This window comes from Onychomys torridus, chromosome 6, assembly GCF_903995425.1.
Source record: "Onychomys torridus chromosome 6, mOncTor1.1, whole genome shotgun sequence".
Classification (NCBI taxonomy): Eukaryota; Metazoa; Chordata; class Mammalia; order Rodentia; family Cricetidae; genus Onychomys; species Onychomys torridus.
Window position 1 is genome coordinate 120695333 of NC_050448.1, and position 26507 is coordinate 120721839.

Here is a 26507-nt window from a genome sequence, read left to right on the forward strand (position 1 = left end):
CAGGACCCACATGGAAGCTCATAACTATTCTCTGAAACTCCAGTTCCAGGGAGTTTGGTATTATCTTCTGACCTCTGTAGGCACTAGGCATGCATGTAATGTGCATACAGGCAAAACACTCATGTACATAAGTTGATTAATTGATTACAGAAAAAAGAATGTGGATAAAGCAGAAACATCACTGTGTTTAAATATTAGCATGTGGAGATTATTCCCTTCAGTTTTAGCATCATGATAAATTGCCTATTTATCTTCCACCCTGACATCTCATTGCAGCACACATAATGCCTTCAGGGTCCTCCCTGAGGCTGAGCAACTTGAACTCTCATAGAATCCTCCTGACAGTCTATCTATGTTATTATTCCTCATTTCACAAGAAAAAACCCAAAAATTAGACTCGCAATACAGCAGCAGATGCCAAAGCTGACAGAAATTCCTTTGTTCTGATTTCAGCATCACCATCCTCATTGAAATACTCACTTTGGGTCCTGGGTTTTACCTTCCTAGGGTTCTCGATAGTTTTCATCACTTTTAGAGAATGAGTTTTCCCATTAGCATCATAACTGGACCTGTAAAGAAGCAAAGTAGTCAGTGCCAAGAAATTGTGATTCCTGCTCATTCTTGACAAATAGATGTTCCTCAGGGCTGGGCATGTTGCTTAGAGATAAAGCATTTGTTTAGCATGCACAGGTGGCTTTTTTCTCCAGCATGTGCACACACACTCATGTAGTGTGTTTGTCCATATGTATATGTATATATACACATACATATACATATATATGTGTGTGTGTTTATATATATGTTTATGTATGTAGACATATATAAAGATTATATGTGTGTATCTCCAGTAACTTACACTTCAGCATGGACTCTTAAACAACTAGCTTGAACAGAGAACGTAGGAAAGATGGATCTAAGCATACTACAGCACAGCATCCACAGGGACTCTGAGGATGATGCCATGTGACAGCTGGGGATGGGGAGTACAGAGCTGGAACAGAGGCTCCAAACAGAGCATGGAAAATGATAAACACAGATCCCATCTGCTTCCTAATGTCTCCCAGGACCAATTCTGCCCAGTACACATCTTTGTTACTTTTTTTTTTTTTTTTTTTTTTTTTTTTAGCAACAACACATGTGTGTTTCTTTTTTATTCTTTTTGTTGTTCTCTTTGGAATTTTAAATGCCTTTCAGCTTATAAACGCAATAAAAATACCGTGGCATTTTTTTCAAAAGAATTTTATGATCCAAGGAACTATTGCTTAATCACTCAGCCTGATGTTGGTTTTATTTTGCACTTTTAAAATTGTTCCTTGGGCAATGTCACAAAGATGCTACCTCGATTTCTACAAAATAAACAAGGAGAAGAATGTAAGAAAATCACTTTTTTTTTTTTTCTAAAAAGAAGCCCTTCATCGTGGAAGACTGAGAATAAGATCTGTGTTGAGGATGCACAGGAAAACATCAAATGACAAATTCAAAGTCTGAGCTATTGCTTCTCTGGGCAGAAGAGAAAACATGCATATTTTAAGCATGAATTCTAGTCTAAAATGCTCGATTGCCTAAATGCATATCTCTACTAGAGAAGAAACATCTGTCTAACTTATGGTCAGTCATCCACAGCTGAAGATTCTACCACAATGGTGTCTCAACTCTAAACACATGTGGAGCTATGAATTCCAAAGTGGAGCATATTAAAATGAGATTATATTGTTTTATTCTTGTATTTCAAAATTCAATTAGATGTATTGAAATATGCTTTTTTGATCTGCTTAAGTTAGAATAAGAGTTTCCTTGGAAACCCTTAAAAACAAATTGATCAGAAATTTTGGATTGGTGATATTAAGTGACATTCAGGGATAAAGAATATCTAATTCTTATCATATAAGTGTTTACTGTGACTATGGGGTTAAGGTTTTGTTCTGAATTGTTTTAGCCTAAGCATCATAGACATGGAAATCCTGCCTGCTACTGTTTTCAAACCACTGGTCCCCACTCAAGAGCTGCATTTCCGGGCCAGCCAGTTGTCTTACACGTTACCTATCCACTACATAGAATGGCAGGCTTAAGCTGTGCCGAAATTCCCAATGTGGCTATTGACTTAAAATGGCTCTGTTCCTGCTTCCATCAGAAAAGACCCCCATTCTGTTGCTTAATGTGTAGCTTCTGCATAGATTTCCTTTGGAAGAAAAGGCCCTGTGGTGTTAAAACGGCATTCATTTGGGCTGGAGAGCTGGCTCGCCAGTTAAGAGCTTCACTGCTCTTGCAGAAGACTGACATTCAGTCCCCATGTCAGGCAGCTCACATCCACCTGTAACTCTAGCTCCAGGGGATCTGATACTTTGGACTTCAGCAGACATCTATACTCACATGCACATACCTACATATACACACATACACCTAACTATAATTCAAAATGAAATCTTTAAAAAGCAATATTCACTTGGATTTCTAATGTTTTATCCAACCTTTCAGAGCATGATTCTACAAAACACACATGTCCAGACAGTTTTTTGGGATTCTAGAATTCTGTTAAGAATTGGGCATATAGAGTGGAAAATAAGAGTAGTGAAGTCCACAATCAAAAACTATAGTCAGTGGATGAGAGATCAATATAGGCTATAGTAATGCAATGATATCAATAAGTTAATAGCAAAAAATGTGAAGTTTAAACATACAAATGGATAGTGTCATTAATAACAGAAAGAGTAGGAAAGAAAATTAGTTAAGGATTGTGTTCTAATAATTTCTGTTGCTATAATAAAATACTCTACCTGAAAGCAACTTATGAAAAGAAGACTTACTTTAGCTTACAATTCTAGGTTACATCATGGGGGAAATCAAGGACTTGGTTACATCCACAGTTAAAAGAAGAGAGAATAAACTCATGGATCCTTGCTTGCTGGCTTACTTGCTTATGCTCACCTAGGTTCCTTCATTCTTATGCAGTTCAGGGCCACCTGCCTAGGGGACGTGCTACCCACAGGGGGCTAGGTCTTCTCATATCAGTTAAGGTCAACAAGACATGCCCACAGGCTAACACGATCTAGATGATTCTTCCACTGATTCTCTCCCCCCAGATGATTCTAGGTTATGTCAGGTTGGCATTTAAAACTAATGCCATAGATAGAAACCATAACCTGCTGGATCAGTTAACACCTTCTTTGAACAGGGGTTGACTGAGCTCAGATCTGGAGTATTAAAAAGCATCCATCATTCCAAGAACTGAAAGAAGATCCTTTGTGAGTGGTGGAGCATCAAGGGCCATGAGGTGGAGGTGAGTCAGCTGAACCAGACAGCAGCTGCAGAACAGTGGACAGTCAGGGGTTTGGTTCTTGTTTTCCTTAAATTTGAAGAAATAGGTAGGAAGCAGAACATGTGGGGCTTCTAAAGTCATAGTAAGGAATGCAGATTTCATTCAGAGTGGATAAGAGGACATTAAAAGTTTTGGTGAGAATCACTTCATAATGTACACATTTATTTAACATTGTCTAATACCATGAGCTATCAAGGAATAAACTCAAGGAAACAAACAAGATGCATTAAATGAGAAATGCATGTGATGCACTAAGGCAAATCCAGGATGGGGAGGGAATGTGATCTTTTAAAGAAGTATGGTAGAGCATCGATCCACCAGTGTGCAAAGATTTAAGTGCACACTTCCTCTCACTACAGAGAGGCTCCTAAGCCTGAATATAAAAGCTATAACTGTAAAAGCCTTAGAGGAAAGTGGGGGAGGGAATCCTCATGGCCGTGGGATAAGCAGGCACTTCTTAGGTAAAGCTTTAAGGAAGACCATAGACAATGACAAAAAGATAACAGACTCCATTAAACATAAGTGTTTTGTACAATATAAATTGATATAATCCTCATACCATAAATAAACTTGTTTAAAGAAAAGCAGCCCTTCTAAAAGCAAAGTAACGACTCTCATGAAACTTCAAATAACCAAGGTGGAATCTCAAGTTGGCCTGTTCTTTCACCACTCAAAATCAAGATGACTTCTGTATCAACACAACATATATTAAATATAGACAGGAAATGCACATGGGATGGCTTGTAGGTAAGAACACTCACTGCACAAGCATGGGAACTAGGTTCAAACCCCCAGCATCCTTGTAAAAAGCTGTAACCCCACCCAATGGGGGATGGGGACAGAAGGATCTCTGGGGCTGAAATTTAGATCCAGTGAGAGTCAGTTCATTCTTCCCACCCCTTCTCACTCTTCCTTGTGGAGGTCTAGAGTTCTGTTCACTGCCTCTGTGTCATATCAATATCCCTTTACCCTCTAGCAGAAGCCTTAAAGTGATGGTATCTCCCTCCACACAGGAGAGGCTTGAGTGCTGGTACTCCAGACTGTAAATTGTTGAAAAATGAAGAAAATGAAAATAGAACTGTCCTCTCTTAAGACATCCTGCCCCAGGCACATGAACTTTTAAGACTGAAAAAAGGTGAAGTCCTGGTATTAACATAGGCAAAAGCAGAAGATGTTAATAATGTTTCAAAGTATTGCTCCATTTCATTAGAGATGGGAGGACCAAGAGAGACCAGGCTTAGGAATGAAAGGAGGGGATTTGAGAGTTGAGTTTGAGGTCATAAAGTTTGAGATGCTTGTTAGAAATTCAAGAAGAGATGTCATTGGGTAGCATGATCTGGGCAGCCTTAATTTAGGAATTGTGAGGATATGGGTGGTATTTAACAGCATGGGGATTGGAGAGACCACATAAGGGGGTAAAAGAGAAGAGGCCTTTCCAGTATTAAAAAGTGCACAAAAGAGGAGACAGCTTCATCTAAGATGTAAGTGGAAAGCCAGGGAGGCATGTTGCAATGAAAACAAAGGCTTTAAAAAGTCATAAGTACCAAAAATGTTTCAAATAAAATCACCTTTGGATTTGGCTCTCTGAGGTCAATTTCAGTGAAGAGAACAAAAGCCTGGCTGAAGAGCGATGAGAGATTAGATCAACAATCAGAAGAATGAGCACAGCTTTCAAAAACTTTTGTTATAAGAGGAGGAAACTAGAAAAATGGTTCTGGAAAACTTCAGGAGTAAATAAATCAATGTGTGATGAATTAATGAATGGAGGGATGGAAAGTGGGAGAGAAAAGGAGAGATGGATTCTTGAGGATTCTCCCAAGAAGCTTTAAACCTATATTAATGGAGTTGGAATGACCCATTCAGTAGAAATACTGATAGCACAGTCAGAGAGTGGGCTCTTTCAGAGGGATGGGTCTTGGGTAAGTGAGTAGGCCTGGGATCCAGAGCATAAGCGAGGAGCTGGCCTCCCCCAGGGAATGGACCGCATTTCTCTGTCACAGAAAGGAGGCAGAAGCTGCGTGTGAATAAACAGCAGTTGTGGGTCAAGTTAGGGAAGCTAACTTCAACTCCTAATTTGATTGCTATTGTATCTTAATGAGCTGTGAGACAAGGTTGCTAGCTTGAAAATGAGGTGAGAACGGAGGTTTAAAAGTAGAGATGAGCGTGCAATTCATCTTCAGAGAAACACCTTGGTCACAGGGGTTGTTATGCATGTCAACACCTTCATCTAATCATGCATTGCAGACCCACACATTGTAAGAACTCCCATAAACAAGTGAGGCCTCAAATGCACTGTGGTTGACAGGTGGTGTCATATGTGAATTTACTTCACCTAAAAGTACTGATGCACCTAAAAGGTTTGTGAGTTCCCTCATATGAATACTGTACCAAAACTTTAACATCTCAAGATATTATAAATGTGAGTCACATATTTTATGAAACTTAACACAGGAAAATAGTCACCCCAATAGGTGAAACAAAAAACATTTATTAAAACTTAATATCAATACTTTTACTATTATGCTTAGTGGAGAAATGTCAAAGAAATGAGCTAAGAGTGACATTTCTCCTCCTTTCTTCCCATATTACTCAGATTAATATTGATAATAATATTTATGTAAAATAAATAGAAATACTTGTATAACATAACAAAATAGATAATCTATAAATTATAATTAGTAAGAATTCATGATGTTAAATGAAGCATTAATATTCAAAAACAGATTTTATGTTTCTTTACCAACACCAATTACTTAGAAAACTATTTCCAAATAGCATTTTGACTATACTCAGCAACAAAATTAAGCTCCTTGGATTAGGTCTTAATAGAATATTGGTAAAGTTTGAACTGAAGATTAAAGAGCCAATATTAAGACAGTTTTAAAGAACACCCCAGGGATGCTTGGAGAGGGAGGCAAACGAGATGATAGACCTACGTGATATCAGAACATTGCTAAGGTTACCATGATATGGTTAATTTTATATGGTTTATAGACATCAATAGGAAATATCCTACAAAAGTATCTGAGTCTTTTAAACTTGATGTTTGATCATTTGAGTATGTATTATAATAAGGAAAAGATCCGTACAGTAAATTATAGTATTATAACTGTCCATATAGGAAAAAAATCTCTCTCTCTCTCTCTCTCTCTCTCTCTCTCTCTCTCTCTCTCTCTCTCTCTCTCTCTCTCACACACACACACACACACACACACACACACACACACACACATACACACACACACCACTAGCTAAATACAAGCCAGCAATTCAACACAAGAAAGAAAAAAGAAACCTCTTGGCAAGGTCATGAGCAGATACACTTATTGCAGCATTGTCAAGTAAAAGGAAATCTAGTCACTAGGAAACAAGGTTAAACTGTGTTTGACCATAACATGGAATCTGTAGCAGTTAAAAATGTGAACGGATTGAAGACATGGTGGATAATGGCAAAAGCAAAGAGTCGGAATACTGGAAGTGTCAGAAGACACCAAGTCCAACACCACTCAAAGTTTAAAGATGCAGAATAATGATGTACTGTGTGAGGATCGGGAGGCATGCCATATTGTGTGAAGAAATGCATAGGAATAGAGGAGTTCCAGACAATGACTGCACTGCCCACCCCCCACTCCCCCACTCCCGTATGTGAGTGCTGATCTTTTTCTTTAAAATGGGTAGTAAGCCGTAGGCTTTCATTGTATTTTTATTGTCTTTATATGTGTTTAAAATACTTCATAATATACTTAAAGAGCAGAAATTAGTGAAAACTAACTGCATTGAGCCCTTCATTATAAGCCAATATTTTCCAAGCTTTATGTGCACTGTAATCTCACTGTGTCTTAGTGACCCTTCCAAGAGGTTATTTTGGCTTTTTGTTTGTTTTTGTTTTGTGGGTTTTTTTTTTTTGATCCTTCTTTTATTTAAGGGTAAACAGAGTCCTACTTTAGAAAAAAAATTTACATACAGGCGTTTATCGCAAAGAATCATTGGTCTGGTTCGAGGCCCCTGGTCTCTGCTGCACCATCACCACTGGGCCCTCACTGGGGCTCTTCCTGGACTTCCCATTGCTGCCCTGTGTTGTGAAGATCCTGCATCCCTGGGTCCACAGAACTGGCCCCCCTACATGCCTGCATGTAAAAATGTATGGATAAAGGGGCTTACTGTGTGACTCACTGTGTCACACTGCAGCTTCTATGATGAGATTTTTTTCCCTTCTTCCTTTTTGTTTTCTCTTAAATTTTGTTTTGTTTTGTTTTGGTGAGAGACGGAGATGGGTGGGATTGGGAGGCACAAGAAAGACACAAAGAATAAAGAGAAAAAATTTTAAGTTATTTATGAGAATGTGTGTTTGTTGTGGGCATATATGCACATGGGTGCCCACAGAGGACAGAGGGCTAGGATCACCTGGAGTTTATGCCACCTTGGGTCCTCTGCAAGAGCAGTAACCACTCCAATCCCCAGAGATCTTTAATAAATTAAGCAATTTGTCAGGGGCTATGTGGCAATTAAAAGCTTGAACCAGAAAAGCCCGACACTTAAAACTGTATTGTAGATGTAACCGTCTTGTTTAATAAGAAACACAGCCAATTGCAGAGTTAAAAGCCACGAGGTCAGAGCAAGAGCTGAAAACCTTACCCTTCACTTCTGCTGTCTTTCCTCTCCGCAAGAGAGATACTTCCGTGTGTTTTCTTTTTATAGACTTTCTGTTCTGCTTTCTCATTGGTTATAAACCCAGCCACATGACCTCCTCATCACTGCCTGTCTGTACAGACCTCCAGGTCTTCTATGGTTGGTATTGAGATTAAAGGTGTGTGTCTACCTTGCTGGCTGTGTCCTTGAACACACAGAGATCTGCCTAGCTCTGCCTCCCAAGTGCTGGGATTAAAGGCGTGCACCACCACCACCCAGCTTCTGCTCTGGCTTGCTCTGACCCCAAGGCAACTTTATTAACATACAAATAAAATCACATTTCAATACAAATAAAATATCACTATACTCTATGCAGGCTAATCAGCTTCCTTTGGAAAAGTGATTTACTTATCTGCAATAAAAAGTCCTCTGCATGGTGCAGCTGTCATTTCTACCTCTGGATGCAGCTGTAATACAGCAATAGAACATGGCTCAGTGAGTGAGGCTGGAATAGTGTTTGCTGGGAAGTGTTGGGCATGAGTCACTTCCTTAGGTATCTGTTTATTCATTCAACAAATATTTATCAAGGGCCTGCATAGCACAGTGGTAAACCACCATTTATTTCTTGTCTGCATAAGCTTGCCAAGCTTAGGGGGACACAAATTTGAAATTTCCATTTTCATTTCCAGCTAATGAAAAGAAAACTGTAATTATTACCCGTTTTAGGACTGGCAGCCTGGCTCACTATAGATTACACTTATTCATTGTTGATATAAAACTCCATAGAGTACTCCACTTCTGTTTTAAAACCTCTATTTTGCAAACTAAGCAAATTACCAGCTGAAATTAAAATACTACTTTAGATTACTATGAGTTACTTTTCCTCCCTGACTTTCCTTTTTCTCTAATTCTTTTCACCTACTTTTTATCTCCTTAACATTCTCCACTTCAGTGATATTTTGAGACTTTTCTTGACCATGTAGTAGATATATTTTATAAGCTTGTTCTTTCAACAAAATGCCAAGCTAGTTGAAGCCTACTACGATTTTAATTTGAATGCATTGGGTACACTCTCATTACATTCTCATTCATTTAAGCAACTATATTCCAAGAAACTTCTTTCCTAAAGAACAGTTTAAGGTTTATGGGGTCAATGTGTGTGGGTCAAGTTTATAAAGTTTATAGCTTGGTAACAACTCTGCCTCTTAATCACTGTGACTTTTAAAAAAACAACTATAGAAATAATAGTATTTAAAAAAAACCTTCATTTATATTTAGTGTTTATTTCAATGATTATCTGATAGAAGTACTTAAACCCTAAGCTTTTTCTTTAAACATTTATTTCTTTTTTATATCAAATGATCAGGGACCAGATGGAATTGTGGGAACCCCAGGACAAAGAGGCCGACCAGGGAAAAAGGTAATTTTTTAAACTGTCTTTTTTGCATGATCTTTCTTCCCTCTCGTGCCCAGAGGTCTACAGAGTACTGTAATGGTTGTGTTTGCATTAGACATAAGGTGATAAAGACTTGTAAATGGGGTAGTAAAGCATACGGGGTTAGAGACTACTTCATTTGATGGGAATGCATATTACAGTCATTGTTTGAGGACAGATTTTCCACTTTACAGTTTGAAAAGCTGATCTTAGCTATCTTTCCTCTGTCTCTTATTTACCAAAAAGCAATAGACAGAAAGATGTAAAATGAAAATATCATTTTATTTGGACCATTTGAGAATAATTTTATTAAAATATCTGAGGGAAATAGTGGGATTACTCACTTTCTAGGCTAATTAGGAATGGTTTCTTAGTTTAAAAGCATGATTTTTCTTGCCTTTCTCCTGTAACAAAACCCAGAAGTCAAGAATGTTTTTCATTGCTTATTTTGTCTTTTCCCAAACAAACAAAGCCCTTGATATATTTGTGAGATCCTAATATGTTACTATTAAAATACATCTTTGTATCTTATCATTAATTTGTCTCAGTATTGGTGAAGTATGGTAACAGTTTTTCCGAAGGACTGTGACAGTTGAGTACACATTCACACAGTTAACTTTAATCTGTGTTTCCCCAAAAGTCCAGTTCTATACCTGAGCCATCCTTATCCGTTTTAGTCACTAGAAGGCTAAGAAAAGCTGTCACCATTTCTAACTGTGAAATACCCCCATCAGGACATCTCTTTCATGATGCATGGTAATGCAACTGACATCAGTATTGGCTTTGGGAGCCTTGTGATTGACTGGCAAGATTTGGTCCAAATCAATACATTCAGACACACACACACACACACACACACACACACACACACACACACACACACACACGAAGCACTAGGAAACCCATAGTGAAATCAGCATTAGAGACCATGTGGATCTTTACAACAATCTGTCCTAGAAAAGTGAGATAAATCCTGTGAGCTGTCAGGACTGCCTCACGTATCCTGGCTGATTACAGGTTTACTGTCTTTTTCTCACCTTGGGTATTAATAATAAAGCAGGCTTGTAGCCAGAAGTCCTTCCTGGCCCCACAGTTGGGACGAATCTCTCCCACCACACACAGTCCCGCAGCCACTTATAAAATAATCACTCAGAGGCTTATATTAATTACAAACTGTATGGCCTATGGCTTCTTGATAGCTCGCTCTTTCATCTTAAATTAACCCATTCCTACTAATCTATATATTGCCACATGGCCGTGGCGTTACCAGTCTGCTGGCATCTTGTTGCCCCTTCAGTGGCAGGCTCGTGTCTCCTTGGACTCCACCCTTCTTCTCTCTGTATCTCTACTTGGATTTCCTGCCTGGCTGTAAGCTTTCTTGCCATAGGCCAAAACAGCTTTATTTATTACCCAATGGGAACCATACATATTCACAGCATACAGAAAGACATCCCACAGCACAGGCTAGTTCTTGTTTTGAGAAAAGGAATGAAAACACTAAAAATGTAGCTTGTGATCACCTGTCAAAGAGAAGGGCTTATGAGTGTGACGCCAGAAACATAAGTTTCTGAAGGATGTGAAGTGATGTAAGAAATAATAGGGATTCTTGCAGGCATACTGTGAGCAGTGAGAGATAATCCTGAAAGTCCAGAGCTGTGTATTCACTTCTTTCTGCATGCAGTAGACCTTTGGGATGCTGAAGTTCTCTATAGAAATGGACATCTCATGAATCCTGTTTTCCCATGATTATAATACGCACATGCAAAAGAGAAAGAGAGTTGTATGTAGCAAAATACGTTCGAAAGCTGGTTACATAGGACTCATCCTGAACATGTTATATAGTTCCTACTTGGTTGCTTTTAAAAAAAGACGTTTTAGTCTCTTTTCAAAATTGTTATTATTTTTCAAACAATATGTGATATGAGTTTCTTTAGGCCAGGTGTGATAGCATGCATCTGTAATCCCATCAGTCAGACAGCAGAAACAGGAAGATCACCCACAAGTCAAGACCAACCAGGTCTATATAGTAAGCTCAAGGCATACTGTCTCACAAATCAAGGCAAATACCAATAACCATAATCCATAGAACTCTGCTTTCCATGTATCCTCTAGAGTCATTCAAGCATATGATATAGTTAAATAAATTAATACATTTCTTTTCAGTCATGCTAATGTCATCCACAGGGTGATAAAGGACAAATAGGACCCGTGGGAGAAGCTGGAAGCCGAGGCTCCCCTGGAAAGGCTGGGGAAAGTGGCCCTAAGGGCACCCGAGGAACAAGAGGTGCTGTGGTCAGTATTTGATTTCTTTTCAGCACTGAGTCACTGTGGATGGAAAAGAACTGTATCCATGCTAGGGCGTCATCCTTGATTGACTTTACAGAGGATGCAAAGGTTCCATTGAAAATAATCTACCTCTGTGGGATGGCGGGAATCGGAGGCATTCCACAGTATTAAACAGCTTAGTGGGTTTTGGACATGCAAAAGGAAAGGGAAAATTGAAAATGGAAATAAAATATGAAATGAGGTTTTAAAAATCTGATTTTAACTCCAAAGTTAAGTAGGAAAGTTTATACACTGAGCATTTCAAAATCAGGATTTAATGTCTGTCTGAAGCTGTTGTCATATTGGCAAATTGCTTTAAAAATTAAGTGAACTTGAAATGTGTTTCCATTCATCGTTTGGACCCGTACTGCCTTAACTTGAGATTATCTTTCTAAACAGCTGGGAGAAATCTGCCCAACAGCTATTTATATCTCATCTTTTGCATGAACTTTGCCTGACATGAGGAGCTGAAGCATGACGCTTTTGAACCTGTGGCAGCAAATTAGTGGGGCCGGTGTGTGATTGACCTGCTCAGAAAATGACAGTCTGAAAGACGATATTTAAAAGATAATCTTCTCTTCCGTGAACTTATTTATAACCTGGAGGTGCATTAACCTCATCTCCATTTAAATACTCCATGCCAGGCCTGTCAGCAAGGCCTTCAGAGACCCTTGCATAATCTGTTTGCTTTCTTAAGAAAATTTGCCATTATTTATTGATACCTTAGCACCCAAGCCTTAGGTCATTTTATGTCACTGTTTCTCTGCCTTTTGCTTATGTTTAAAAAACATTATATAATGTGATTAATTTTTAATAAACATAAGAATTAATGCAGCCCAAAATATTGCCTTTAATGTAAGCTTCTACTTTGGAATTTTCCCTGTAAAAGTATTCACCTTAAAATTTTCTTTTAATATATTTTTAATTAAAATGTAATTACATCAGTTCCTCTCTTCTCTTTCCTTCCTGTGTCCCCTCCCTCCAACCTTTCCCATGCCCCAACTCCCACTCAAACTTATGGATTCCTTTTCCTTGATTATTATTGTTACATATAACTATACATGCACAAATATATACACAGAGCCTGCTGAGTCCATTTTCCAAAGCTACAACCCATTGTCCATATTTCATATTAATTCTTTAGTGTTTGATAATCTGATAAATAAGAATATATATAATTTTTGCTTTAATATTTAAATTCCCCTTGTTATAACTATGTAATATATACTTTTTCCTTTGAAAATTTTCCATTAATTAATATATATACATATAATTATGTGTATACATATTTCTATTTGGTGAGTATTTTTTCTTGCTGATTTGCAACCATTAATCTCAAATCTGAAGTGATGATATAATTTGTCAAACATGTTACAAAATAAATTATAAATAATTCTATTTCTGTCAATTATATATTTTTGAGTCTTTTGATGAGTAGAGCACTTTAATGTTAATAGTCAAAGTTGTCAATATTTTCCTTTGTATTTTCTGGATTTTATTCTTCATTAGAAATTCTAGCCTCACCAAAAGTATGCAAATTTCCCTCCATATTCTTATCCTAATATAGTTATAACATTTTTAATTCTTTAAGCCATGTGGAGATTTGTTTGTTTTCTTAGTTATGGAAGATAGATGTTCCTCACTTCTTGTTTTCTTAATTCTGAGATTGAATACTCAGTTATTTTCCACTTCCGTGTAAGGCTAGTTTTACTGTAATTAAAAGCAAATATTCGGTGGTTTCATACAGTCAGTCTATTTGTGGTCCACACCAGCCTGTTCTGTCTATCACACTATTGCATCTGTTGAGACCTGTCAGAGCAGACACTGCATGGTCCCTCGGAGACCCCCGGCTATGACGCCCACCTCATTGTGAACTTGATTATCAGCTCCTCCTAATACTTGACCTTCCTATGAGAAACATGAGGCACCTTTTCACTTACTCATTGCTCTCATGTTTCTGTTTGTTCTTCTGACTTATTACACTGACTGGATTTCTTGTGATGAGAAGCTGAAACTGTCCCTAGTGAGAACAGTCCTGAGGTCTCACAATCAGGTATCATTTTCAAAACACACTTTCTCCCTTTAGAGAGTGTTCCTTTCTTTCTCAAATGACAGTTTCCACTAGGAGATTTTGGATTTTACTAAGTTTTAAAACATTTGTTTCTATCAGGGTCTCAGTTATCACAGTCTGGTCTATGATCCATTCTGAATTTGTCTGTGAGCAGGGAGAAAGATGTGGGATTTACCTTCGTTCTCCCACACCTAGATACCGACTTCTCCCAGCACCGTTTGCTTCTCTGGGCTTTCCCTGTTTCCCCTTGCACATTCCTCTTCCTTTTGCTTCTTATTAACACTGAGTTTGAAAAATCACCATGCCACGCTTACTAACAGTGTGCTGGCTCTTCTGTGTCCTCTCCTGCGTGACCACTCCACACTTAAACAAACAGTGTGCCGGCTCCTCCATGTCCTTCCCTTACTGGGGTGAAGCTCAAATGGTTTTACTGCATTTTACCGACAGCCTTTTGTCAGATCTTTGTTTGGGTGAACGCTGCCTGCTTCTCCCTCTAAGCAGAAGTTAGTAGCGTGGAAGAAGACTCACACAAAATACATAAACACAAAAAAGACAGACTGAAAAAGAAATATAACTGAGGGACACATAGATCTCAACAGATGTGCAAATCATAGCAAGAAACACACAGAATACTGGAAAACAAGCCACTTGGACACCTCCAAAACCTCAGAGCCCCTCGAAATGTTAACCCAAAGATAATGAAATAGCTGAAATGTCAGAAAAAAATTAGAATCTCCTACAAATGTTTAATGGCCACAGGGAGGCCCCTTTGTTCTTGGTTTAGTAAATACATTTAACTCTACCTCTTTCTGTCAGGCACTGACTAAATTCCTCTTATTACATGTTAGTGTTTTTCCAGCATTCATTTAGAAATAGCCTGTAATTCCAGATTTTGTTTTCTTCTCAGGAAGAGTTGTTCTAAAGAATTTTAGATTTAAATAGATTTTTTTTTTTAATTTAAGTCTCTTCTCCCTTTCTGTGTCTCATCATATTCAGAGAATGTAGTATTTGATTCCTTCTTTGAACAACTTTATTAAAATTTTGTTTGAGGCCATTATGTACTAAACATTTGTAAAGTTGTGTGTTTTCTATGGGTCTGTGAGCACAAAATTCCATGTATTTCTATTACATTAAGCTCATTCACTAAGCTTCTCAAATCTTGGCTCTCCCTTGCTCTCCCACTGATTTCTAAAGAAGTTACTGAATCCTCCCGTGCACTTCACTTTTGTAAGTCCCGTGTTCAGCGGGACAATCTTCGGCACATTATATTCTTAAGTACACTAAGGTACCTGGTCCCTGTTTTCATTATGCTTCACCCATTTTTATTTCTCCTAGTAGCAGCCCCCATTTATCCACTCTCTGAGCCAGCAGCCACCTGCAGTCATGCCTGCCTTTCTGGACACAGTTACCACGCTGCCTCATTTGACCTCTAAGGAAATGCTGCTACTGTCTGGTACCCAGAACAAGCAGGGAAACAGGAAAAGCTTCCGACTCTGTTCCCAAATTAGTCAAGTGGACTCCACCCGGCCCCTTCAATCTCTTTATTTTAGAATTAGAAACTTCTTTGAAACCATTTGCACAACAGAAATTATTTTCTTCTTTGCATATATTCAGACCTAATTTTTGCCTCATATCACAAAATTTTGGTCCAGAAGCTATGCTTATCTTCCAGAATTAATTAAATTAAACTAATAAATAGCTTCATACTCTGTCTCTCCTTCTGTTCTCATGTCATTCATTCATCTTAATCTAATCTAATCTTCGTAAAAAGCTTTGTAGTTTTCTTGTGGTTCTTTCAGTTAGTACTGTGACTGAATCATTATGTTCCACTATAAAAATCCCTTTAATGTATAATGTCTAAATGCTTACTTATTTAAAATGGCTCTTGATAGTTCTTTCTCAAACTGAAATATGTTACAGTCCATATCTTTCTAAATTTCCTGATTTGTGATTAATAATTGTAGCATAAACTTTTTTTTTTTTTTTTTTAGAAATGTAGTCAGCTGTGCATTGTATGTGAGCTATCATGAAGCAGCTTGGTCAGGTGGGACACTACACAGATTCTCACAGCTGCTTAGTGTGACACATGGCAAATCGCATGCCTGTTCTGTTCTTCATTTTCTCACCTCCTCTTTGAGACCCAAACAGGAGAGTCCCATGTGCGAACTCTGATGATGTCAGGACTAGAACACTCCCACTGTCACGACTTCAGCTGCCTTCCAGCTGTTGGAGTCAACTTTTCAGTAGATTGGGAGCATTTCCTGATCAGTCTTTAATTTATATCACTATCTGTAAAATACTGATAACAACAATGTTATTATGGCAATGACACACACATTGCCAGTATTCCTAATCCATCAACTTTGGCCTGTGTTAAAGCTATGCTCCTGGAAGCATCTATAAGGATGAAGCCATTCTGAATCGCAAAGTCACACTAGCAAACACTATCAGGTTCCACTTTCTGACATCCAATGACCACAAACTTTGACAGACACAAACTGCATTTCCATGAGCCTTCTAGGGACCAGTCGTATTCCAATAAGTGAGCATGGTTTTAATGGACACATACCAGAAATGAGCCAGAAACATTGTTTGTGGGACTTCTGCAGTTCAGAAGAAACACAGGCAAAAATTGGGGGTGTCATGTTTATGTTATCCTAATTATACCATGTAGAAAAATCTAACGTAAAGGTTTCAGTAATAGATATAGATGCTAAATGATTCAAGCAATTGTTTATTTTCTCTCTCATATTTATTTTGATTTTTAGGGTTCATTAGGATTGATGGGACCTGATGGAGAACCAGGAATACCAGGATACAGAGTAAACATTTCTAAATTTTAAATATATATATATATTTTTATTCACAGGCAGGAAAGTATTTTTAGTTCATATTATATTCCAAATGTGCAAATTAAGATTCACTTTTCCTTTATTAAAACTTCATTATAAAAAAGCATGCAATTAAAAAACATCATGCAATGAGATTAGACCCAATGTCTACACATCTCAATAAACATCTGTCTGTTAGAATAGCCGTTTTTACACCTTTACTATCATACATCACATATATGTCTAACACTTAACCCACCACCAAAACATGAAAGTTCTAATAAACTTAAGCAAATAAGTAAAGTAAGCCCTGTTGTTTATAAAGGTTTGTTTTTCTTGATAAAGCATTGTGATGTATTTAATTCTTAACCTCCTATAAAGTGTGTCTTACTTTTCTTCTCAGGACACTGCAATGTCTAATAGCATGGGCTTGGTAGCATTATGTAGCACATGTCCATGTGATCTGGAACTGTCTCTCTACTTGTTCCTCTTTTTATAGGGCCATCAAGGTCAACCAGGACCCTCTGGATTGCCAGGACCTAAAGGAGAAAAGGTGTGTGTGTGTGTGTGTGTGTGTGTGTGTGTGTGTGTGTTGTCCTTTTAATTCTGAAATTATGTATTAAATCTATGATTTCTTTCTAAATGAATGCATGGAAATATTGCAAGAGATAGAAAAACCACTTTACAAGTTAAAAAATTTGCATATTCTAGGAGAATATACATATCAAGGAATTAAAATTCAAATAAATTATTAAAATATCTTTCATGGGATTGAGGTGAGACAGTGTGTGTGATACACAGTTTCATAAAAGCAAAATTATTTATTGAAAGAAGATATGATGTACTGGATGAAATGACCATAGCATATAAATATTAACTTAGAGTTAAATTTCCAAATGAGTTAGTAATAAACTTTAGCATTACTCAATTTATGATATAATTGAAAGTCAACATGTTGAGAAAATTCCTAAGATGTATTCTATGTAATTAAAGCGGAGTAATACTTCCAAGACCATATACTGTATCAGGCTTTCTTTTTGGGCCACCAACCAGCTCCCAAATCACAACACAGAGACGTCTTATTAGTTATGAATGCTCAACCTAGCTTAGGCTCATTTCTGGCTAGCTCTTTTAACTTAAACTGTCTGTCTTTATCTACCTTTTGCCTTGGAGCTTGTTACCTTTATTTCTATATTTCTACTTTGTATCTGCTGACTGGCAGCTGCCTGCCTGACCCTGGGCATCTCCCTCTGTTTTTCATTCATTCTCTCCTCTCCTTCTTCTCCCGTTCTTCTTCTCAAGCCTAGATTTCTCCTTCTATTTATTCTCTCTGCCTGCCAGCCTTGCCTATCCCTTTTCTGCCTAGCTATTGGTCATTCAGCTTTTTATTAGAGAATCAGGTGCCTTAGGCAGCAAAATTAAACAAATGTAACATATCTTTACATAATTAAACTAATGCAGCATAAACAAATGTAACACATCCTCACATCATTAAACAAATGCAGCAGAAACAATTGTAACACACCTTTACACAGTTAAAGTAATATTCCACAGCATAAACAAATGTAACACATTTACATAGTTAAATATCCCACAGCATAAACAGATGTAACACATTTTTACATAGCTAAATATTCCACAACAATATACAAACTAGAACTGTATATAAAATATGATACACTTAAATTCTTAGCTATAACATTTCCACTTAAATAAAGTGAAAAAACACATTAGAAAATAACAGAATGTTTTGAGTGTACTTTCTTTGTTTAATAAGTTGTTATTTTCATTTTAGGGATACCCAGGAGAAGACAACAAAGTCCTAGGACCTCCCGGGCCTCGAGGTGAACCAGTAGGTCTTTTCTAAAATTATTTTGGTGCCTCAGGATGAAATGCAATCAGAAGCTTTCAATGCTAATTATATCTTTTCGAAGTTTCATTTGGTTAGTTTTATAACTTGGCTTTGTAGTAAAGCAATATTTATCTCCATACCATCTAAATAATGTAAAAATCTTAAATCTGAAAAAATACACTAGTCAGGAATCTTAGCCAAGATGTATGTTTAAGAAAATTAATTATGAATCTAACTTTTAACACGCATGATAAATTTCTACAGAGATTGTCCAAAATAAATATATTTTAGACTTTTCAGGGTAAATATTTCTTTAATTATCAAGAAAAGATTTGTTTCTGAAGCATTTTTATAAAAATCTGATCTATATATGTTTATAACAATTGACCCACAGTTGCCAAGTGATTTACTAGCTTTTAGAATCAGTCATTAGAGTCAATTGATTTTCAAGACTGAGGACCTATAGTCTTCAAATCCAGCGTTTTAAAGAGAAACTGTAACCGTTGTTTTTAAAAAGTAGTTACTAGTGTATTTTTGATATCTGAATAACCAATTCTATGATCATTTAAGGCTAAAATAATATGTGAAGACCGTATGTAAACTTAAGTGAGTGAATAATACTTAGTTCACAGAAATAAGCATATTGGTTATAGTTTCCCTTCTTCATATAGTATTCAAAATAAAGGATGCCAGAAGCATGGGATCAAAATGTATAGTCATATTATTTTTATCTGGCTCTATGGCTACAATTGCCATTGATATTTTACTGTAGAAAAGACTATAGGGGCTGGAGAGATGGCTCAAAGGTTAGGAGCAGTGACTACTCTTCCAGAAGTCCTGGCAATTCCCAGCAACCACATGGTGGCTTACAACCATCTGTAATGAGATTTGGCGCCCTCTTCTGGTCTGCAGGCATGCATGCATGCAGACCACTATATACATAATAAATAAATACATAAATACATAAATACATAAATAAATAAATAGGCAAATAAATAAATAAATGAATAAATGAACGAACGAATAAATAAATAAAGGACTTTTAAAAAGAATATAGAAAATTCTAGAACTTTTGAAGTTAAGTTGAGACATTTCACATAGAGGCAATCTCTGTGCAAATATTTAAGTGTTGTTATGAAATATATTTTGGGGGGATTTTTTTTTTGTTTTTTTTATTTTGTTTTGTTTTGTTTTGTTTTTGAGACAGGATTTCTCCATTTTGGTGCCTGTCCTTGATCTTGCTCTGTAGACCAGGCTGGCCTCTAACTCACAGAGTTCTTCCTGCCTCTGCCTCCTGAGTGCTGGGGTTAAAGGCATGTGCCACTGCTGCCCAGCCATGAAATATGTTTTAATCTGTCTAAACCACTTAGACAGCAGTTATTAACCTGCAGGTCACAACCCCTCTCGGTCAGCCAACCCTTTCATGGGAGTCACATATCAGATACCCTGTATATCACATATTTACATTATGATTCATAACAATAGCAATATTACAGTTATGAAGTAGCAATTTTATTGTTCGGGTCACTACAACATGAGGAACTGTACTAAAGGGTCACAGCATTAGAAAGGTTGAGAACTGACTTAGGGGGAAATATATGGAAATTATATTATCCAACAAACAGAAAAAAAATGCCAAGTGGAGAATAGCAATTGTTTTCCCAGATTTGGGAATGTCAACTGAAGACTGTCTGCTAAAATGTAATAAATACCTGTGCACTAAAAGTAAGATCAGTTATGGTGGGATTTCCCAGTAGACATGAAAGAGGCATAGAACTTAAACCAGATACCTAGACCAAGATAGGATCAGAGCTTCTCTTTGTGTTATGCCTACTAACTATTCATCTAGGAGTAAGGTGATTTTACCTATCAGTAGTGTATAATGACCAGTCTATAATAATTCCTGCTTTTCCAACTTATTTCAATCTAAGATTCTGTTCAGACAGGAGGTTCTAGTGTATGATAACCAATACTCTTTGAAATTTTTAAAGATTATAATTTGAACAGTTTATCATATCAAAAATTCATATAAATATTTAAAAATAAGTCTTATTACAGAAGCCTGTAAAGTAAATGGAATTAAGTCTTGCATAAATTTCAATCCATTTAACATTAAGAAAACTACAAGATTTATAATATGATATTTTACTCATAAAATTCAGTTTTATTTATATTTCTTCAATATTTTTCATAGCAGAATCATTGAGACTATATTCATATAATTCTGTTTAGCAATGAACCTCATACTAATTATATCTATTATAATTTATTATATTAGTTCTAATAACTGAGTATAAAAGTTTTGAAGTCATATGGCAACTGTGCATAAATTAATTGATTAAGTTTTAAATTCTGTAGCACTTTTGATACCACTTGAAATTCAACATTTTCAGTTACATAGCAGACTTAAAGAATTCACTATATATTGAGCCTTATATTTTTGGAAAAAGAATAAACCACCCTATTTGTAGCATCTGCACTCAGGAATTACAGCCATCAAATTGACTGTCTTTTTGTGTGCTCTCTGTAGGGGCCAATGGGAGAACAAGGAGAGAGAGGAGAGCATGGTGAAGAAGGCTATAAGGTAATCACTGGAAGCGACACACCTTGCTTCTAAATTTGAGTAGAATTTCCCTGAAACTGTGTTCCGTTCAAACAAAAGCAAGCACCCTGAAATAGTGAGCCATGCATTCTGTTTTGGATCAAGAGGTCCCCTAGCTCTTTCTGCTGTCTAAAACTGGCTTCTTCCCACTATTGCATTTTTCTCATCACAGTGATGGCACCTGTAGAGTTATCACCAGGGAGGCTTTCCCGTCTGAAACAGATGTAGAACTATTTTGCCTGCCCTACCTAAAGTAGATCTATAGCTATCACTTTATCATGCACCCTCATTTCCATCATGATACTGAAATGTTATCATTACCTTATCATTTTTTATTTGTTTGTATTTTCTTCATTACCAGTCTTCACCCACCAAAATGTCAGGCTTAGGAGGATAACAATCTTGTCTGTCTTTTATTACAACATCCCAATTTCTAGGATGCAGAATCCCTGGTAACTAGTAGAAGTCTCTAAAGACTTGAGGAAATAAACTTGGACTCATGTTCCTGTTGATGATGTTTTATCTCTTGCCTGCTGTCTCTGGTCTCTTTTTTCCAATGTCAATTTCCCTGTCACTTTGGTCTTATTTCTTTGCTCACCAGATTCTCTGCGTGCTCCCAGCATTACATAATCCTTGCTTACAGAGATTGTGCCATTTATAATTTGTGTCTAACTTTCCTCTCATCTGACTCAAACAGCAGCCTTGCCCTTTGCAACCCTATAATATTGTTTATAGGTCACTCAACACATTTTACAGTCTTTTGTTACTATACGTTTTACTAGCTGGTTTTTTTAATTACATGGTGCCTTAGCTCCCCAATTAGAATCTAAGTTTGGTCTATTTTTTAAAATGTTGAGTTGTAAGCCCTATATGCATAATTAGCTTTTAATGATGAACTGTGGGCAACTTGACCCAGTGCATCTCTCTGTCTCAAGGCTGCTGCACTATGATCACTACTGAAAGGCAGATTTAGATTAGCCAAGTTGATTAGACAAGCAGGTAGACAAATAACTGCCGTTATTAAACTGATCCTCTCACGATGTCTTTTGTCTGAATTATTTCAATAGCTCTCTAACTAGACTCCCTGTCCCCAGCCATACCCCCACCCCCCACAAATCCACTTACCAAGTATGTCATGTAAATCTCTACTTCCCATACTTCTTCTACCAGGAAGTCCTCACTGTTTCACCTTGAAGGTGGATTCTCTGAAGTTGAATTTGTCCCCACTTTGCTTATACAATCACATGGCCATTCAGCTCATCCCTCCACTAACACCATCAGACAGAATTCACCACTTTCCTTATGCTCTTTCTCAAGATTTTACAAAAAAAAAAAAAACTTCTCTGTATCACATTTAAGTTTTGCTGCTTCACAAAAATGGCCATTGTCAGTGTTTACCAAGATATACCAGAGTAGGAAACAAAACTTCCAGAAACTGGTTTATCATTGGTGAGAACTGTGCCTTGACTTCATAGAGTCCAAAGAGGCAGTTGGTGACTATAAGACCTCCCTACTATGACAAGCCAAGGACGCAGCAAAGTTGTGGCTGACCATCACCATCCTGACCTTTTAGCTGGCTCAGAATCTCTGGGGATCTTTAATATAGTGTCTTAGTTAGGGTCTCTATTGCTGTGAAGAGACACCATGATCATGGCAACTCTTACAAATAACACATTTAATTGAGGTGGTGTCTTATAGTTTCAGAGGTTCAATCTATTACCACCATGATAGGGAGCATGGCAGCATCCAGGAAGACATGGTGCTAGTTACATCTTGACCAGACGGCAGCAGGAAGTCAACTAACAATCACAATGAGGGAAGCTTGAGCAAAGGAGACCTCAGAGCATGCCCCCAGTTACACACTTCATCTGACAAGGCCACACCCACTCTAACAGAGCCATGCCTCCTAATAGTGCCACTCCCTTTGGGGGCCATTTAAACTATAAAGACTCTTTTTCTACACCATGCCACATTTACAGGCTTCAAACATTAGGCACCATCCTAATCCACCATCCAGTCCTCCACATTAATTCACATTTTAAAACAAAACCAAAAAATACTGTATTTGTCCAACATAATATACCAGATTCATCAAAATACTTCTCAACTCTATGTTCTATCCTATTTCAAAGAAGACTCTATATTTAAATTAAGTTCTAGAATACTCTGCTTCCATTTTAAGTGATAACAGTCTAGGTCACATGACTGAGCTTACTTGAATTAATAGAATCTTTTCTATTCCTAGGGCCATGTGGGTGTGCCAGGACTCAGAGGTGCCACTGGACAACAAGGGTCCCCAGTATGTTGTGAGAGTATTCTATAATTCCAACATTTAAAAATAAATCACATTAATACAGCTCATTTCTTATTGGCTTTACATGAGATTTCTCTCTTGACTCCTATTAAAGGGTGAAGCAGGCGAGCAGGGCGGACAAGGCCTGAAAGGGGAGAGGGGATCTGAAGTAAGTGAGACTCTTGGCATAGCAAAGTGGGCACACAGGAGACCCTGTTCGTTATCACACCAAATAGCCATCCTGAGTGGAGATTGTTGTAAGCCTCTTGGGGACCAGGGGTCAAATCTTATGCTAAACCATGACTGAGTAACTTATATCTTTTTGTTGTTGTTGTTTTGTTTTTTTCTTTTTCTCTCTCCTTTTTTTATTATGACATTTGTGTTTTAATTTTACACATCAGCCATGGGTTCCCCTGTCCTCCCCCTTTCCACCCCTGACCCCTTTTTCCCCCCAGCCCCTCCCCTCCATTCCCATCTCCTCCAGGGCCAAGACTCCCCTGGGGATTCATTTAAACCTGGTGGATTCAGTACAGGCAGGTCCAGTCCCCTCCTTCCAGGCTTAGCAAAGTGTGCTTGTGTAGCCCAAGGTTCCAAACAGCCAGCTCATGCACTAAGGACAGGTCCTGGTCCCGCAGCCTGGATGCCTCCCAAACAGTTCAAGCTATTCAATTGTCTCACTTATCCAGAGGGCCTGATCCAGTTGGGGGTATGGTATGTACTCACTCATAGTAGGATACTAGATGTAAAACAAAGATGACTAGACTGCTACACAACTCCAGGGAGGCTACCTAGAAAATGGGACCCTAGGAAAGATACAGGGCTCACCCAATGACAGAGAAATGGATGAGATCTACATGAACAACCTGGATAACAGTGGGAGTAATGAAGGGCAAGGTTCGAGGGAAAGAAAGCTTAGGGGAGCAGGAGATCCCAGCTGGATCAAGAACAGAAAGGGAGAACAAGGAATAACAGACCATGGTAAATGATCTTTTATCTTTTTACTAGAATCTAAATTGCTCTTTACCTATCCTGGCCCTGTAAAAATCACCTAAGGATATCCCCTAAGGTAGTTTCAAATGGAAGTATCAGCATTGTAGAGAGAAAAACTATCAGTCAAATAGACCCAGTTGTAGAAGTTATGTATAAGGAAAGCCCAGGCATGTGTAAACTATGCTGAGAAGTGGAGACAGGTGGATCCCTTAGCAAGTTGCAGGTCAATGGGGAAGGGGTATTTCACAACCACCTATAAGACCAGTTCCATATTATCAAATGCCCTCTTCTGGCCACCATGGGCACCGATCCTTATGTATACATACCTCCACACAGATAACTTAAAAGTAGAATATACATATGCATAATATTAAAATCAAATACCTCTGTTTTTTAAAAGTGAGCACAGCCTGAGGAACAATATTCAATGTTGTCCTCTAACTTCCACATGTATGTGCTCATACAAATACACATGCATCTGCACACACATATGCACTTACACACACACACACACATACACACACACACACACACACACACACATACACATTAAATTAAGAAGGCTTGGTAAATAGTTACTGAAAGTATTAAAACCTGGCCTGGATGGAGAAAAAGTAAGGCAGAGAAACATGATAGCCTCCAATTTCACTTAGCATTTTTAACACATACAATGGAAGAAGTTGTGGAACAAGCTATAAGCTCATAGAACAATATTACGTGTTACCCAAGAATGCAGAGGCTTGTTCAGGTTTTATCCTAAAGTGCCTAACATTTTCTAATTAAAACTTCCATGTTTATCAGGTTTTCTTTTTCTCGTTTGACATATCTCTTGAAAAAGAAACTTTCTGAGTTTTGTTAGTATCTGTTAAAATTTTAGCAATGAAAATCAAATTCTCTTATGGGACAACTGCCTTCCAGTGAGCTGGGGAGCTGTCCCTATATGTTGGAGTGAAAAGGAGTTGCAGCCATGCCTTGCCTTCTGCATGATCCAGGGAAACTAGCTGCTCTCTGCTCTGGAGTGTGCTAGCACATGCCGTCCAACTGCACAATGTAGGATCTCTTAGAGTTTATGCTAGCATTAATTGCTACAAGAATAGCCATGATTATGTATTAGTCACTAAGGACTTCTTTGGTGGCCAGATGAGTCCTGTCCAGTTGCTGTCTTCTTGTTTTTGCAAAGCTTTATTTTTTAGATTTGAAAAATGGACCCTTAAAAATCATCTGGAAAGCGATCTTGTTTGCGAAATGAAGAAATTTAAATCCCGGAGAGATTGTGTTACCTAAGATCACAGAACTAATTAGCAACAGAACCAGAAACAACTTAATTTCCTGTAATTGGTGTACAAACGTGATTGCTTTGAAATCTTCTGTTAATTATAAATTTTTATAAATTAAAATACAGTTAATCCTAACTTACTAATGAATTCATTCACTGGGCATGGGAGAGTGGGTTCCTCTAGAAAGAAGTCAGAGCAAAGGAAAGCCACTATATCCTGCAAAGATTCCTGGGATGCAAATGTAAGTGAGAGCCCCTATGAGCCACAGAGCCGAGGACTCAAGCCAAAGCCTTCTTCTCCTCTCAATACAAACCTCTGGATTTCAGTGAATTGCAATTTTCTTGGTTAAAAAAGAAGAGGGGAGAATAGTCCTTGCATAAAGCCCTGAACTTGTGTTTGCTCTCTAAAGCTGACCACCCAAAGGAAGTTGGAGCTAGCCAAGTGTTGTGATAACTATCCTTGAGACTTTTTTAAAAGCAAAATCAAAAACAACAACAAACAAAACCAAGGTTTCAATTAACAGAGAACCTTACAATGTTCTTTGTCATAAGAATTAGATCACCTTGTCTAGTCAGAGAACCAGTAGAGTACCCATGAACAGAAGGCTTCCAGAAGGGCTCCTTATGGTCTCTTAGGTGTATTTTTCAATGCAATCGAAGCAAAGGGGAAAATGTACCCTAAAAAAGCTTCCTACAGAGTCATTTGCCTTTCTATTTAAGGACATTCCATCCATGGATTTATGAAGGACTTATATTCAAATAAAATAAAATGAACAAGTTAAGACTGATGTCACAGAATATGTCTACTTTATTATATTTGGATTTGGAGGGTTAGTTGGAGTGTGACTGTTTCCCTTCTTATGGTAATAACCCAGTTACTCATCCAG

The 26507-nt window shown here is 37.6% G+C and overlaps 1 protein-coding gene across 4 annotated transcripts in view; it reads left to right on the top strand.

Annotated features, from left to right (window-relative positions):
• The window catches only part of Col24a1 (collagen type XXIV alpha 1 chain), a 259667-nt gene that overhangs the window by 175188 nt on the left and 57972 nt on the right, over nt 1-26507 (top strand). For all 4 annotated transcript variants that reach the window (XM_036190194.1, XM_036190198.1, XM_036190196.1 and 1 more), the window contains 8 exons: nt 9312-9365; nt 11565-11672; nt 16545-16598; nt 17107-17160; nt 18403-18459; nt 20990-21043; nt 23307-23360; nt 23470-23523. In XM_036190194.1, the coding sequence (XP_036046087.1) occupies nt 9312-9365; nt 11565-11672; nt 16545-16598; nt 17107-17160; nt 18403-18459; nt 20990-21043; nt 23307-23360; nt 23470-23523 (489 nt within the window). The remainder of the gene's footprint in view (nt 1-9311; nt 9366-11564; nt 11673-16544; nt 16599-17106; nt 17161-18402; nt 18460-20989; nt 21044-23306; nt 23361-23469; nt 23524-26507) is intronic.